This window comes from Labrus bergylta, chromosome 10, assembly GCF_963930695.1.
Source record: "Labrus bergylta chromosome 10, fLabBer1.1, whole genome shotgun sequence".
NCBI classification, from domain to species: Eukaryota; Metazoa; Chordata; class Actinopteri; order Labriformes; family Labridae; genus Labrus; species Labrus bergylta.
The window spans coordinates 7,015,699-7,033,479 of NC_089204.1; the positions used below are offsets into that span (position 1 = coordinate 7,015,699).

A 17,781-nucleotide genomic window follows, 5' to 3' on the forward strand; every position below is an offset into this window, starting at 1 on the left:
TGAATTTCTAAAAACGATTGAATGTTTGGTAGTTTTGAGCAGGGCTGAAATTGTTTAGGAGATGTATGTAGAAAGAAATATCAATCTGTTCTATTTTTATTGCAGTTTTTTGGAAGTGGACATTTTTGTACTTAATGACTGAAGAGGGTAGTAAAAATGTTTCACAGTGTTCTATTGCTCTATTAAAAAAAACTTTCTTACAAAAATGTGTGCCATATGCACTAACACAGACAAAATGATGGCCAGATAAAGAGGAAACATTTGCCCAAATGGACTAAAATGTCCATAATGATGCATGAGGGAATAGCAAAAAAAAAAACTCGATATACTGCCTTTGCCCTCTAAACATGACTGTAGGGACAGGCAGTGGTTTCCAGGAGTCAATATAACTGGTTAAAATTAAAAATTAAATAAACTCTGAAGTCACATCAGGCTAGGGGCGTTTCTGTAGAATGACCGTGTTATGCTTAAAGGCCAATCAGAATCAAGTATACAACACAGTCATGTAATATTAATAATCATAATAAAACCGTATTATATCCTTTCCTCAGCTCTGTCTGATACATGTTTCTACATGTTTCTTATTTTTACAGTCTATGTTTCTGCCATGTTGTCTCCCCGCGCTCTCCTGGCTGCTGTCACTCATAACCTCTCCTCCACGTTCGTGTCCTCCTCCCTCTCTGTGACTCAGGCTGCCTCTCATTGGTCAGTTCAGATAACAGGGGGCGGAGCCAGAGGGGAATTCCCCCCTGACCGTCTGCTCTAACAAATATCTCTACTGCTGGGCTGTCAGTCATTCAGAGCGAGCCTCTGCACTGACACACACACATACGAACACACACACACTCACAGAGAGACGTATAAACAGAGACAGCATCATGGACGGTGAGTACAAACACTTTTAATTTATTTACAACGACTCATGATGAATATAATCATGTTCAGACTCTGTGTTATTTATCTTTGTCTTCGTGTTCAGCAGCATCAAAGTTTAACTCTTTCAGTTCAAATCTGTTTATTAGAGTCAGCAGCACACACACTTCCTTCTCTGTGTCCTGATGTGATGTTACTGAATCAGCTCTCACACACACACACACACACACACACACACACACGCACACACACACACTGTGACTTGAAGGTTTATAATTAATCTTTAACTGTGTGTCCTCAGTCCTGCTGCCCTCCATGCTCGAGGATCCGAACCTCTGTGAGTACTCAAACACGTCTGCACACGTCCTACAGTCAGTGAACGCAGCACAGCCTCTTCACTTCTCCTTTTTCTTATAAATCTGAGTGTGTGTGTGTGTGTGTGTGTGTGTGTGTGTGTGTGTGTGTGTGTGTGTGTGTGTTGCACTCATATGAAAGCAGGTTCAGCTGAGCAACATGATCTATTTATGTCTAATCATGTCAGAAATGTGACAGGACTCGTTTGATAAGATGTGTGTCTCTGTGTGTGTGTGTGTGTGTGTGTGTGTGTGTGTGTGTGTGTGTGTGTGTGTGTGTGTGTGTGTGTGTGTGTGTGTGTGTGTGTGTGTGTGTGTTCAGTGTTGTATCAGTTTTAGTTCCTCTCTCTCAGACCTGATGTTCAGCTTGTTTCTCCGTAAACACAGACTCTCTCTCAGACTCGTTCAGATATCTAACAAGTCTTTATCTGACGCTCAGACTCTTTTCTGTTTACGCAGAACAGCTGAACTGAAAACACTCACACTGTATGAACACATATAACACTCCATATGAATACCTCTAACTCGTACTCAAACGCAGACAGTGCAGCTGAGATGCAGAAGTAAAAGAGGAAGTCACTGAGTTTATTATTGAAGACAAAAAGGAGAAACGAGCGCTCATCGGTGTTTCCTGTTTTTTTTTATTCGGGAGGGACAGAAAATGCTCAGATTCAAAAAACGGTTTCTAGGAGACGTCTTTTCTCTCGCAGTCATCCTCAGCTCTTTTGTTTGTCGTTGACACAAACTTTATTGACAACATACAAACAGAACATGAAGTCTAAATACACCATCTTGTAGAAATCAGATTGTCTGATTATTTTCCTGTTTAAAAAGTTGATAAAAATCTTCAGATCTTCAGTCATGATTTAAACCAAAAGCTGCTGTGAGAGAAAACACAGACAGCACTGTGTATAATTCAGATATGTTGTCAACCTGTTTGTGCAATTTGGAGGTTGCTGTGCTTTTTAAAGATGTTTGTCTGCAACTTCTGGTGCTTTAAAAAGATAAATTAACCGACACTGGGGGCCCTCAATCAGAGAATCATCAAAGTTTACTTTATGTTACTTTAAGACATTTAATTGTGAATCAAAATCTTTGTAATTAATGTTGTGCTGTGATTGAGTTCAGTATACTGCCAGGGATTATTTAATCTCAAAATCTTTGTGATTAACTGAGTTTATGTTTCATCATGTTTGCAAATATGTGATGCCTTTCCGTCCGTCTGTTTGACCTCTCCGCTCTCATGGTGCCTTCACTGTCCATCTCTGCATCCTATCTGCTCCATTGGTGCCTTCACTGTCAGTCCCATCCTGTCGCTTATCATGATGCCTTCACTGTCCGTCTCATCCTCTCTTCTCTCATGATGCATTTACTGTCAGTCTCATCCTCTCTCCTGTCATGATGCCGTCACGTCAGTGTCATCCTGTCTTGTCATGATGCCTTCACTGTCTGTCTCATCCTCTCTCTTGTCATGATGCCTTCACCGTCTGTCTCATCCTCTCACGATGCCTTCACTGTCCCTTGTCCTGTGCAGTGGCAGAACCAGCGGTGCAGATCTTCGAGCAGCCGAAGCAGAGAGGAATGCGTTTCAGGTATAAGTGCGAGGGTCGCTCAGCAGGAAGTATCCCGGGAGAGAAGAGCAGCGACAATAGTCGGACCTACCCAAGTCTGCAGGTGAGAAACATCTACCTCCACACACACACACACACACACACTTTACTGAACACACACACACACACACACACACACACACTTTACTGAACACACACACACACACACACACACACACACACACACTTTACTGAACACACACACACACACACACACACACACACACTTTACTGAACACACACACACTTTACTGAACACACACACACACACACACACACACTTTACTGAACACACACACACACACACACTTTACTGAACACACACACACACACACACACACACACACACACGCACACACACACACAGGTTCATGGTACAGCTGCTGGTGCATCAATGATCCTAATATACTCCTCCTCCTTCTAAATCTTCTCCTCTTCCTCCTCCTCCTGCTCCTCCTTGTTCTCTCCACTCTCCCCTTCTCCTTCTTAATTTCATAATCCCCCTCCCTTTCTTCCCATTCCTCCTTGTCCTCCTCTCCTCCTCTCCTCTCCTCTCCTCTCCTCTCCTTCAGATCTTGAACTACAGCGGTAAAGGAAAGGTGAAGGTTTACCTGGTGACGAAGAACGAGCCATACCGCCCTCATCCTCACGACCTGGTGGGGGAAAGACTGCAAAGACGGATTCTACGAGGCCGAGTTCGGACCCTGACCGTCGAGTAATCGCGTGAGTACAAAACAGATGACAACAACAACAACAACAACAACAAAAACAGTTAACAAGAACAGCACAACATAAAAACAATAAAAACAAAACAGCAACAAGAGAACAAAGCAACAACACATCCCATTAAAAACTTTAGAAACAAAATAATAAAAATCACAACAAAGTGTTAACAAATAAACAGAAGAACAATAAACAACATCAACACATCTGTGTGTTACAGTCAGACATTCACATGAACAAACTCACACACACACACACACACACACACACACACACACACACACACACTGGAACTGGCAGACTTCAGTGATGTCACCCGGGGAATTCCCATAACACCATCCACATCACAGACATGATCTGACAAATATGCTGTGTGTGTAGTGTGTGTAGTGAGTGCGTGTGTGTGTGTGTGTGTGTGTAATTATAAATCCTGGTTGTTGTGCAGTAAATTCAGATTATTGAAGTCTCTGAGCTGAGTGTCTCTAAACTTCATGTGTGTGTCAGACATGAAGAAGAAGAAGAGGAGCACACCTTCCTCAGGTGTGTTTTGGTTACACACAGTCAGCTGATTACACTCCCGTCTTCTTCTTCAGTTTTCAGAACCTGGGTATTCAGTGTGTGAGGAGGAGGGAGGTGAAAGACGCCATCATTCAGAGGATGACGAGGAAGATCAACCCCTTCAACGGTGAGTCCTCCTCACTCTGTCCTCATGTCACCTGTCGTATGAACACCTTCACACAGAAACACATGACAGTCTTCACAGCCGGATGTGGGAGTTGTTCTGGATAAAGTTTACAGATGTCTCTTCAGTAAAGTAGCTCTGACATTTTTGTACTTTTGTACCGTTTTTGAGATGCAGGATTGTATTGTGCTGCAATACCTCAAGTGGCCACTGGGGGACAAGTGGTCCGGTTCAGTACGGTACCTGTGTATTGGCGTTTCCACTATTAGAAGTTGGGAATGGGACCAAAATAACGGATTGGTGGAGCTAAAGGGTGGAGCTAGACACAGTGCAGTCCGTTGATTGGTCGAAAGAATCGTCACTTCCCGCGCGACAGCGGTAATACAGGACAGACACAAAAGGGCGCTAGGTGTCCTCTCAGATAATTCAGTCCCTGACCTTTAACCTCTGGGTCGTGTTTGTGCTGTTGGAGTCTTTTGGAGATTTGTTCATGTAAATATCAGACTAATAATCTGTCTCTCTCTGTGAGCTTTATTGGACCTAACAGACCGTCCAACAAGTCTGATCTCCACTTTTAACAACCAGACACATTAGAACTTTATTATAGCTCACTAATAAGATTTTGGCAAGCAAGCAGAGCGTGTTACTTTACTGTCACTTTGCTGCAGTGTAGTGTAGACAGACAGTGTGTGTTCAGGTGAGCTATGCAGCTGTTATAAAAGATGTTGTAATTTTTACGGTTCAACATGTTGAGATCATTTCCAGAGAACAGTCCTCATTGCTGCTTTGACCCAGTTCTCAGCAGTCTGTGCCATAAAGTCACAGATTTTCTTTTTGGTTTGGACCACAGTGTGTGTGTGTGTGTGTGTGTGTGTGTGTGTGTGTGTGTGTGTGTGTGTGTGTGTGTGTGTGTGTGTGTGTGTGTGTGTTAAAGCTGCTTCCTGTGTGTTCTCCTTCTCTGAGCTCGTCTCTGCAGACAGACGGCGTCCTCGTGTACAAACAGGCGCTCAGATACTTCCTCATTCCTGGTTCACAGTTTCTCAACATAGCAGAGAGCAGGAGGCCACGTGAGAGCTGGGAATACAGGATTCATTAAGTGGGGGGGGGGGGGGGGGGGGGGGGGGGGGGGGGCGTGAGGGGGTTGGGGGTTCCCCGGCTCTCTCAGAGGAAGATAGCAGCTTTACAGACCCGTGAACAGGCCTGATCTAGAGCTCGATGCTCTCGGTATTTATTGTGTCTCTAATCTGATGGTTTTATCTAAATCAAACACTTTGTTACGTAACAGGCTAATTGGCACGTTAGCTCATCCAGCTACATTAACCCAACATCTGCTCAGTGTTCTCTTTTTAACACATGTTGTTCAGACCTGAGACCATTAGATTCTGAAAACACTGCACACATAAACACACAATTACACACTCAATGTACACAGACACACTGCACACAAAAACACACACATGCAACTGTACACACAAACCACTGCCCATACTAAGACACACAAAACCTGCGCACACATCAAGCAGCACACTACACACGCATGCACAAAATACATACACACACACACACACACACACACACACACTGTACCGACACACTTAAACACTGCCCACATTACTACACACACACTGTATGTATACACACAAACACTCTACACACAAACATAAACCCTTTTCACACATACGGAAATCTCCTGAAAAACTCTGGAGATTTGGCTACCTGGAGGGGATTTAACTTTGTAGATAATCAGTAAATTGTTTCAGTTAGCCAATAAGCAGAAATGTCAGAGAAGGTCTTGTTTCATTCTGTTAAACATCAGGATCTAATGAGGGTGAATAAAAAGTCTCTGGATCAGGGCTGTTTGAGAAAATAAGGAGTTTGAAGACATCAATGTGTTGACCTTAATCTCCGGTGAAAAATGTTCTCTCTCCATCCACTCTCTTCAGAGGTCAGTTCTCTAATGAGTCTGGCTCTGATCGAGGTTTTTCTGTCTCAAGCTGGATACATTTTGGGTGTCTGTAAAGATTATACAACAAAGAGTACTCCCCCATCATTACACCTCAAGACATTCATATTGATTCTGCAACGGGGTGATAGTGGTGTCCCAGTCTGAGAATTGAGAGCACGGCAGGAGCTCCTCACACACACAGCGCTCCACACGCCCCCGCTGGCTCTGCGCATCCAGTGTCACCGCGTAACGCCTCTGTTACTACGTCTGAAGTCGGTACAGAGGGCCGATCACTTTGCCATCCCACCCATTACGCCTCCGTAACATTCATATTGAAGGCAAAACGTCACAGCAGTCTGAACAGGGCTAGTGAAAATGTGAGTCACTGAAGCTGTTTGCGGTTAAGCTTCCTCCTACCAATCAAATTCTGCTCACACACTCACTCTGCACACACTCACGCACTCACACTACTCACCCTAAACCCCGGCTGTGTGTGAAGGGAACTCTTTAAAGCCGAGATTTTAAGTCGTTAAGCTTTGGAGGAGCTGCTAAGCTAGCTGTGTCCCTCTGATTTTAGCTAACATGCTGCTAACATGATGTAGCAAAGCATTTAAGATAGTGGGTGTTAATCTCCTGTCCTGTCAGAAAGAAATAAAAGTATATCACCCTGTTTGTGTAGAGAATCCTGCAGCTCAGACAGACAGAAAGTTGTGAGTCTGAAGTTTCAAACACTTCTGTTATATTTTATCACATCACATACACGACATGTAACAGAGTTCATAGATAGTCTTCTTGTCAGAAATGCTCACTCTGCATTGGAGATGTTTGGAAACTAACTGTTCGCTGCTCCTCTGAGGATTAACTTCAGATTTAAAGACTCGTAACCCGATGACCAGTGAGAGCACTCAGACTCGAGCCTGCAGAAGAATATTGTCTTTATTCTGCAACCCTGAGGTGGAGGAGTCCACCTTCGCTCTCACACAGTCTGTGTGTCTAGCGTTTAATTGTGTTGTCCAGGTCTTAATCTAAAATGTCAGAAACACAAAGTTTAAGAGCTGAGATGTTTCCCACAACTTTCACACACGTCAGGAGCACCGTGGTCACCTCCTGCTCGCACACACACACACACTCTTCTTTCCACCCTGAGGTGACGTCTCAGAGCGTCACCTCAGTGAGAGATAGAGAATGAGAGCTGGAGGAAGAGAAAGTGGGCAGATGTGAAAGCTGATGTGTGTGACTGACACTCTGTATGTGTGTGGGCGTCTCTCAGTCAAAGGTGTGTGTTTGCATTTTGCCTGTGAGGGTGGTGAATGTGACGCTAGTGTATGTGTGTGTGTGTGTGTGTGTGTGTGTGTGTGTGTGTGTGTGTGTGTGTGTGTGTGTGTGTGGGCAGAGGATCGCGGCTGTGACGTGTTTGTGTTGGTCCAGAGTTGTGGTTTGGAGACGTCCTACAGATGTGACAAACATGAGCAACAGAACACCAGAGAAAATAAAAGTTCATATCTATCGTGAATGTTCTTTTTCATTATATTTACATCATTGTAAACGTGCTTTGTAAAATGCTTGATGCCTGCTAATGACACCGTGTGATACAAGTTGAGTATTGAGTGGATGACATCATTTGTGATGAACATATATTTACATATATGAAGTAATCTTTTTTCAGCCCTTTGGCCTTTATTAGAGAGGACAGCTGAAGAGAGACAGGAACTGTTGGGAGGAGAGAGAGGGGGATGACATGAAGCACAGTGCAGAGGTCGGACTCGAACCCACGGCCGCTGCATTGAGAACTGAATCAACTTTATTGTCTATCCTAAAAGTGACAGAAATTCTCCTTTGACAGGGCTCCACGAATCAATCAATCTTTATTTGTGTAGCGCCAATTCAAAAACAAAAGAGCACATACAATAATAATAATCTGCAGGAAGGATTTCTCCTTTGTATTCCTCGCGTTCCTGTTGTCCAGGCTTCCTTGCAGCTGAGGTGGAGGTCGGAGCAGGCCGTGCATGAATGCGGACGGCGGTGGTTGAAGGACGACACATTCCGATGGGACAATGAAACATCCGACTTACATTAAAAGGGGAATGTTACCCTTTAGCGGGCTGCTACCTGAAGCCCTGAGGACAGGGGCTTGCAACATGTCCAGAGGGTGATTCTAGTCAGTCAAATGAATGGGGTGAGGTCTAAACAGGGAGGGGCGGTCAACCAGCGTTCAGCAGGGGCAATGAGAGTGGAATGCTGTCCGAATGGGGCCCCCCTAAGGGAGGTTTCCTACTGTCATTCCAAAATTTTCACATTATGGGTCGCTGCATTATTTTTAAATTTTCTCAGCCCTCTTCTCGTCTGGGGCCCCAAGTAGTTGCCTGTTGACAAGCAGCACCTCTGATAACCGCTAGGCCATCCAGCGCCCTGATACACATTTATTGGCGTGTGAGTCTCTCTGCTGGTCTGCATGTTTCACACCTGTTGTCGTACCTCTCTGTAACACATCATCTCCAATGAATCTAAAATAACTCTGAGCATCTTCAACACAACGTTCTTCAAACACATCTTCAGCCAGCCTCACAGTCACATCATGTCTGTTTAATTTTTTTCAGATTGTCTTTGAGAATGAAACTATGATTTGATGACTAAAACCAAAAGCCTTTCAACCACAGCAGAGATGTTCAAACTGAAACAATTATTAGAGTGATCTGACCCTTTAATGACTGAACGCATATTCTGTGACGGAAGTTATAACGTCGCTCACCCAGATACTGAAGCGTGTGTGTGTTTGTGTCCTCAGTACCACAGGAGCAGCTGCTGCAGACGGAGGAGTACGACCTGAACGTGGTGCGTCTGTGTATCCAGGTTTACCTGCAGGATGAGAACGGACAGTACACCAGAGCTCTGAACCCCATCGTCACCAACCCCATCTATGACAACCGTGAGTCCGTTACACCTCTATGCTAACTGCTAACACCGTCCAAATATGTAGGGTGTTAATACTCCGGATATAAGCTCCAATATAAGTCCCCACAAATATCTGTAAACACGTTGCCAAGGCTGTTACTGTTTTAACCAAGAGATAGAGAGTCTGTACGTGTGTCAATCAATCTCGGGGTTGCTGCTGTTGCTTAGCTAGCCTAGCTTATCATGCTAACAGGACCTGCAGGTAGGCGAGGAAGTCAGTGTTTTCCAAAGAGCTCCAGGAGAGTTACAGCTTCCTTCAAAAAGTACCAGGCATTTTTGCCTGGTATGCTATATTTTGCACACACTGCACGGTGAAAACACCAACATACAAAGCCATATAAAAACAAGCAAACACAAACTGTGGGAATGAACTACTTAAGTGAGGCAGCTCAGGAGGAAACCTTTACCTACCACCTTGTGTGACCAGAGCTGGCCACTGATCTGTGGATCGATACAGGGTTTGCAGTTCAACTAAAGTGTCCTGATTTGGAGTACAAATATGGTGCTAATAGCTGCTATTACAATGCTAACATACTGCTAACACTGCTACAGACTGCTAAGACTGACAACACGTTCACACTACCGTCATGTTGGCCAATCACAAGAGATGAGAACTTTATGAAACTGACATGTGATCACCTGACGGTAACTCAGGCCGCTGAGGTCAGTTGTGAGATTACGTTATGTTCAAAAAAAGCAGTGGACATGTTTCTAATATTTACATCATCCGACATGATTTCCTGAAATGCACTGAGTCCTGCTGTCTGAAATAAACCTGAAAAAATGTCACCATGTTGCACAAGTGTTCGAAAAAACAGATTGTGCTGGGAGTACCTGTTGCAAGCTTTTATTTCAACACCTGTGTGCAGGATTTCTGAGCCCCATGAGACGATATCTCATTAAAACCTAAAACAACAGCATCAGCCAATCCTGCAATATTACTATAACTACACCTCCACTGAACACACAACCCATTAAAAGCTTTAAACTATGGTCCAGAAAGGTCCTCCTTTAATACTTTCTGATACTTCACATTTTAATGATAGCACCAAAGCCTTAAAATAAATCTCTGTCTAAATCTATTTCATAAGAAAGGTGTGTAAGAGAGGAGTGAGTCCATCATGTTTGTCAACTCATTTGAGCAATTAGGACAGTTTGCAGGAGTTTTTGGTAATCAATCACTTGAAATCATCTAGTCATCATCCCTAGTCTGTCTACAAACCCCCCAATGATGAGAAAAGTGCATCCTCTCCGTCTTTTGCCTGCTCCACTTTTCAGAAAATGTGTGCTCAAACAGGCTGTCTGGAGATTTTCCCTTCATGACATCACAAAGGGCAGTAACCCCTCCCCCAGGTGGGTGACACTCCCACAGCTAGGTGTTTGTTCTGTCCTCTGAGTCTGCCTTCTCACTGTAAACAATAGGACATGGAGCGAGAAAGCCCGAGCCACCCAAGCCCTTCCAGAGAGGGGGGTGTGGTCAGACACAGCTCATTTACATATTTAAAGGTACAGACACAGAAACAGCCTGTTCTGAGCAGGGCTTAAATAGAGGGGTTTATAGACATGTTCAAATACAGGATCAGAGTGGATTTAGAACAAGAAAGGAGGAGAATATGTGACCTTTAAATAACTTTAACTTTCTGTTACACCTTTAAAAACTCACTTTGCATTTTAAATTAAATGATAACAATTAATTCGACTTTGTAATTTATGTTTTATGTTGTTTTTATTGTAAGAGTTAAGAAAGTTAATACTTATATTCATTCATTCTGCCCATTTCACCTTTACTGTGAAAAATCAAAACAAAATCTATATACAGTATATTTATTTCTGGCAAAATAAGGGCCTTGGGGGCCCTGGTAGTCCGTCCCTTTTTCTCCCTACTATGACGCCCATGCCTGTGTTTATGACCTGGTGCTTATATGCTTGCAAATAACTCCTGAAAACATCCTGAAATTTTTCGGGGTGAGCGAAACCACCACCAGTGAGCAGGAGGGGGTGATGATGAGCATAGCCTACGACCAAAGACTGTCTGCATGCCAGAGGTGTGATCCCTGTGCACGTAATCAAACTGCTTTATTATGTTTTCCGTTCTCCAGGATGTTATCTGCTCTTTAGTTTATATTGTGAATGAGTTGAACTACACACAGCATTGATATAGAGGCACGATTCACAGAGTCGGACTGTGTTCCTTCATCCAACACTTCTTTTGACATAGTGTCTCCTGAGGAACCCCCCCCTCCGCCTGTCGGACGGGTATCGTCTCCCGCTGTGAGGTGCATGTGTGAACAACTAAATCAGGAAGATCTCAGGGTCAGCCTGCCTGAAATTGTTTAGAAATGTTCATGTAAGAAAATGGCGTAGTTGTGTCAGTAACAGTGTTGCACGCTGTGTACTAGTTCAGTGTTCCTCACACACACAAAAAGAGGAAGTTCTTTATACCCACTAACCCCCCAGCAACACGGTTACCATGGAGCACTTCCTCTTCTCAAAGCAGTCATCTGACTTACCCTGAGTGTGGTCGCTCCCTGAGGTTAATATTGAACCGGGTTAGACTGAGAAACTAAAGATTCACAACATCAAATAGATCGGACACAGACACATTCTGATGTCAGACTAATGAAAACATGTTTCTTTATTCTAACAAACGCTAAGAACATTAAAATGACCCTAAAAAGACTTCAGTCTGACCCCTCCCATATCTAAAAAATAATTAATTACTTGGCGGTTGAAACTGGGTATCTTACAGCACCACTATGTGGAGACTACAGCTAACTTTCTGTTAAGATTATTTCCCATGATGCAACTGGTGGAAATTTACAACCACAAAGACTGACACTTGGGCTGAAACAGAAGGAGCTTTTTGTTTCACTTACCTGCTGTAACAGACAGCAACGTTTCAGATCATGAGGAAAACGTCTGTTGGAGTTATACCAGGATATGTCTGGAGAGGGCGCTAAACATCTCGTTCTGTAAATCACGCCATAGTCTCCCGATATGAAACCAGGAATTTTAAAAGATGGCTTCAAGCCTCAATGTAAGCTGTTAAAACCTCTTGCACAGGCTCCCTTCTCCCAGCACTGGGGAGCAGCCCTCCCTTGGCAGCCCTGCAGCGTTCTGCCCCTGCGTGAGGCTTCCAGAGAGCTGGCCAATCAGAAGAAAGAGGGCATGTGGAGAGGGGGGTCTTAAGGAGACAGCAGCTGAAACAAACCTGAAATGAGGGTTTTTACTGATGCCAGTATCAGATAAATAATGAGTTTTTTGAGCTGCAAATCATACAAAGCTCCTCTAAAGGTTTCACAGACTGACAACATCAAAGGTATAAAGTGCTTCAATGTATGACTTATTAACTTGTGTGTCATCAGGAGCCCCGAACACAGCCGAGCTGAGGATCTGTCGGGTCAATAAGAACAGCGGCAGCGTTAAAGGAGGGGACGAGATCTTCTTACTGTGCGACAAAGTCCAGAAAGGTGAATACCATCAGTGTTCTTTGAAAATGATTTATACTTTATTTCACTGAAATGTTAGCTTAAATCTGTTTTCTCTCCGTTCATCTCCATTCATCTTCATTTTACGGTTCATATGTGTAGCACCGTCTCTTTGCATGATCAGTCAATTTTTCGCACTTGTATTCCATCATCACTTCCCCCAGACGACATTGAGGTGCGATTCTTCTCCTCTGACGGCTGGGAGGCCAAAGGCTCCTTCTCTCAGGCTGATGTTCACCGTCAGGTCGCCATAGTCTTTAAGACTCCGTCCTACTACAACACCTCCATCGTCGAGTCCATCACCGTGCAAATGCAGCTACGTCGACCCTCTGACCAGGAAGTCAGTGAACCATTGGACTTCAGATATCTGCCCGATGACAAAGGTGAGCAGAGATCTCCATCTGGGTGTGGAGATAGTTTTCAGGTAAACTGGGGCCTTTTTTTTTACATTGTACATTTACGTTGTTTCCTCTTTAGATCCTTACGGCTACAACGAGAAGAAGCGCAAAAGAGAAAACCTGATGAGGATTTCAGGACTGCCCGGTAAGTGATACAGCACTCTGTATATAAACTTCAACTCACCATGTAAATGTTTTTAGCATGTCCTCCACATGACTGTAGTGTAACAAATGGTTTTGGACCTTCTTCAGGTGGTCCTTTCGCTGGTCTATCCATGAACAGGCCCAAGGCTTTCCCTCAGAGTACCATGGGTCACATGAGGAAAGGTAACTGCTTTAATTTTGTGTCCCTGAAATAACAACAATGGTTAACCACAAACAACATAATTATCCAGCACTGGGTTGCAGCAGCTCTGCAAAAGTTCAAATGTAGCGTAGTTTGAGATGAACCTTACGTCTCTCTGGTGCCACCAAAATGGGTTTGATGTAGACTTTACAACATAACTTGAGACAGAGCTTATACAGAGCTGCTGCAACAGGACACTGATCAGGATGAGTCTACGCTGAAATCTCACTAAAGTCTCCTTGTGTCTTCAGCAGACATCAGCGGTCTTTACCTGAGGCCGCAGCACACACCTATGATGCACCAACAACAGGTATTCAACCAGCAGTACCAGCCGGCCCCTCACAGTGTCATGATGCCATCTCAGGGTCCTAATGTTCCTGTCAGCCATCAGTGGGCCAACCCCAATCCCCCCATCTCCATGGAAACAGTCACCATCAGCCCATCCGGTGCCGTGAACAACCTGTCCCATCCTAACTCCAGGCCACAGCCAAGCCGTGGACCCAGTATCCCCCAAAGAGTAGAGCACAGCTTTGAGAATAACTTTCTCCCTGAGCTCTCCATGACCGACCTGCAGTGCTTGGAACAACAGGCACCTGGACAGAGCCAGCAGGAGTCTCAGACCCTCTTCCACCTGCAGCAACAAAGGCCGGGGCTCCCCTCTGAGCTACGGACCCAGAATCACCCACAGAACCAGAACCAGAACCAGGGTCTCGAGACTGGATGGCCCAATTTCAATCTCATCAATTCTGTCCAAAACCCGTTTAATGGGTCCGTACCTGGAGGTGGAGGGGGCTCACAGGGTCAGGGCTCTTTCCCCTTCCTGGAGGGAATTGAAGGGGAGGATTTCCTGAAAGGTCTGGTGGGAGGAGATTCTCAGGCCGGCTTCCATTTAAAACAAGAGCCACAGGTACTAGAAAACACTGCTCCTGTCATGCACTCCCCGAGGGAAAGCCAAAGGAACACCTACACCAACCTGCTCCCCCGTCCAGCCAGCAATGGCACCAACTTGGATCCAATGAGGAGCGGGAACACACAGCCCCTCAAAAACCTGCACAATCCTGATGGCCACTATCCGACTCTGGCTGACTACATCAAGTCAACTCGACAAAGTAACTGAGAAGAGCTGCTTCCATTAATTGAACAGGAACAGCCCTAAGGACGGAGTTGGTCTAATTCTTCCCTGTAGAGGGAGACATCCAGCTTTTTCTGGTCAAAATCTGAGTCTGCATACTCTGGAGGCACCAGGTCGCGTTTTTACACCAGTAGGAATGAGATCAGAGCTATGATCACAAAGTCGTATCAATAACCAGACACAGGAAGTGTTAGAAGGTGAACCTTTTAAGATGGATGGTTTGTTTTCTTACAAACACATCACACAGAATTCTTCAGGAGTTTTAGAAACATCACTTTACGCTGATGATATCCTGTTCTATCTTTTTCATCAGTTGTACGCTGATGATATCCTAGTCTATCTTTTCCATCACTTGTACACTGATGATATCCTTATATTATGTAAATCCAATGACAAACAAACTGTCAGAATGGGTTTCCCAAAGAATGACGCTGAACCTGAGTGGAGGAGTTAGCGTACAAGGGTTGTAACCTTTTTTTGCTAGCCTAGCTTATATTTGAATGCTAGGTTTGTATAGATACATACATGAGTTGTGCTTTATTCTTTAACTTATTATAGTTTGTGTAATCAGCTCATCTTACTTCAGTTCCATTCTCTTGTCTACACACAGACACAGGCACACACACACCTGTACCTCTTCTCTCTTACACACAGCATCTTGTCCCGCTATGCCTCATAACTTTCTGTAACTTGTGTGTTTCTGCATTTTTGACGATATTCATCAGCAGTATGTTAGAGATGCTGACAAAGCATCACTCGTCTTTTGAAATGTTTCACTCGATATTCCATTATCACATCAGGGTATCCATGTGAGTGGAGTCTTATTGATGATGATGTGTATCACAGCGCTCATCCTAAACTATGAGAGCAGGAGAGCAACGGCATCAAGCAGCTGCAGAAAAATATTACAATGAAGACATAAGATACTTCAGCTTTAACATGAGTGTCAAACCTCAGTCTGTGTATTTACAGGAAGGACTTACGGTCAGAGGACCTCTCTCTCTCTGTGAGGCGTGAATACATAAAAAAAAACTTGGGCAACCATACGTTTGCTTGGGCGGCCAGCGGGAGTGTCGTCTATGTGTGGGAAACTTTGAGTTCAGAACGGGATTATCATCTTGATCAACTGAAATAAAACGAGAACTTTTTTTACTCCTCCTGACACCCGCAGTCAGCAATCATGCTGAGAACTGTTTCCTCCTCCTCAGCCCACCTCGCCGTTGTAGTCGGTGAGGTCGTTGTTGTGCTTTTTGACCCATCACTGACTTTGAATGTTCACATCAGGGCACTGACTTGATCCTGTTTCTTCCACCTGATGTACAAAGTCACACTTAAATCAAGACTGGATGTTCTCATTCTGGATTAATCTCATCATGTCTGGACTACTTATACCCCCTTTGATGGATCCGCTTTAGACCGCCTGTAGTCGATTTACAGAGCTGCTGTGAGGCTTTTAACTCACCTGTTATACCGATATATTATCACCTGGGCTGGCTTCATATTGATGTTGAAATGAATCTTATAGTGTTCACATACAGATCTCTGTTTGGTCGGGCTGCAACACGACGTCACAAAGAGAGATCTTTTTAACAAGAAGTACATTTAACTGCTCTCAACCCGCCCTCTGACACACGTGTGTTTGGTGTCCAGCTGATGGTTTGAGACAGACTTTTTCATCCTCAAGGCCCGGTTGCCTGGTTGCTTGGTCTTATCAAGATAAAAATAATCCAGATTTGGTAATACATATCTTTTCTATAACAGGGTCATGTAATGCAGATCACGTTGATCACAGAGAAAAGATGTAAATATCTGGATAGCCAGTACTCTGAAGGGGCACCAAAATCCATACAGGCTGAAAAATCCTCACAGCTGCTTTTAAAGTTTCATATAAACCTCTTCATCTCTGAAGCAAAACCGCAAATTAATGTCTAAAAAGTATCAACTACCCGGTAAAACTGTTGACAGATTTAAATGATTTCTGATATGTTTTCCCAGAAATCAAGTCTGAATCCAGACCTTTACTGGGATCAGGTTGATCCTGAACTTTAAGTTTAAAATTATCACAATCCTACTCAACAGATTTCAACAACACAGACATCTGATTTTGACTTCCTGATCTTATTCGGTTTTTTTAACAACCCAATTTTATGAGTGACTCATATCTGATAGCTTTAATCCTGTCACTTGACTTTTGAACATCCGGGCCCTGATGAGGTCATGAGACTGAGCTCACGTGAGTCCAGCTGGCTTCTGTTTGTGGCTGAATCAGGTCCGAGGCTGTGATGACGATGATGACAGAAAGTACAGAAGGTTTCAAAGACGTGAATGTATTTTTAGTTTCTTTATTTGTCAACATGTTGTATAAAACATTGTCTAGTTTGGGGGGTGGATGTGATTTTCAACAGAAAAAAAATATATTTTGAAAGCTTCCTTATTTCTTTGTAAAGAATTTGTACATATTGTGTTTTATTGCTCGTTATAGCAGAGTGTTAGCCGTTAACTGCTGTCAGCTAACAGTGAAACATTCAGATCTCTGAAAAGCTCTTATACTGGCGGGTACTGAGACTTTCTTTAAGGAAGTGAGGGGAAGCACCTTGAGTATGGCGTTTCCTCTGTAATGACTATGTCATATCAGTGATCACATGTTATTCACAGAACTTAAACAGCACGTTGTATAGATATGAATGTTTTATTCAGCTTCACAGAAGCCGTTTCCACACATGCACTCCTGAAGATTTTTTGAAATTTCAGGGAGGCTGCCCATGAAATCTTCCTGAGGGGCTTGTTCACAAATCCACCTCACAGGGGGAGACCCTCCCTGTCCGGTGGGAGGGGGGTGGAGGGGTTTTAGTTCGAGATGCTCACAGTATCAGCAACATAGCAGAGAAGAACATAGAGCAAACAAAGCTTAGTAAAGCAGTTAAATACAGTATGAGCACAGAGCTCATACAGTCTACTGTAGAGCGTCAGTCACAGGACATAAATATCTTCACCCCCCTTCCACTCGCTCGCGGAGAATTATCTCCGGCTGCGTTCACACATACAGCTCAACATTAAAATATCAGGACATTTTTGTGCATGCGTGGAAACACTAAGAGTTTCTCTGGAGACACATGTCAGGGTTCATGTCTGTCACCAGAAGCTTCTTAACATGTTGTCCTTTTTTTATTTTCACAATGTTTGCTTTAAATTGGAATTTTATATTTTGATGACTTTCTTTGTGAGATTTGTTATTTTTGGATTTTTCTACCATGATTTCTTATTAAACAGTCTGTTTCA

At 43.8% G+C, this 17,781-nt stretch overlaps 1 protein-coding gene across 1 annotated transcript; it reads left to right on the forward strand.

Annotated features, from left to right (window-relative positions):
• The first annotated feature begins 771 nt into the window (after positions 1–771).
• Positions 772–17,781, forward strand: rel (v-rel avian reticuloendotheliosis viral oncogene homolog). Its single transcript, XM_020647006.3, is given in 13 exon segments — positions 772–885; positions 1,175–1,210; positions 2,761–2,900; positions 3,409–3,495; positions 3,497–3,538; positions 3,540–3,559; positions 4,153–4,244; positions 8,972–9,112; positions 12,504–12,608; positions 12,791–13,009; positions 13,104–13,169; positions 13,277–13,351; positions 13,622–17,781. Coding segments are annotated over 13 exon segments (1,896 nt in total). The 5' UTR covers positions 772–878; the 3' UTR covers positions 14,488–17,781.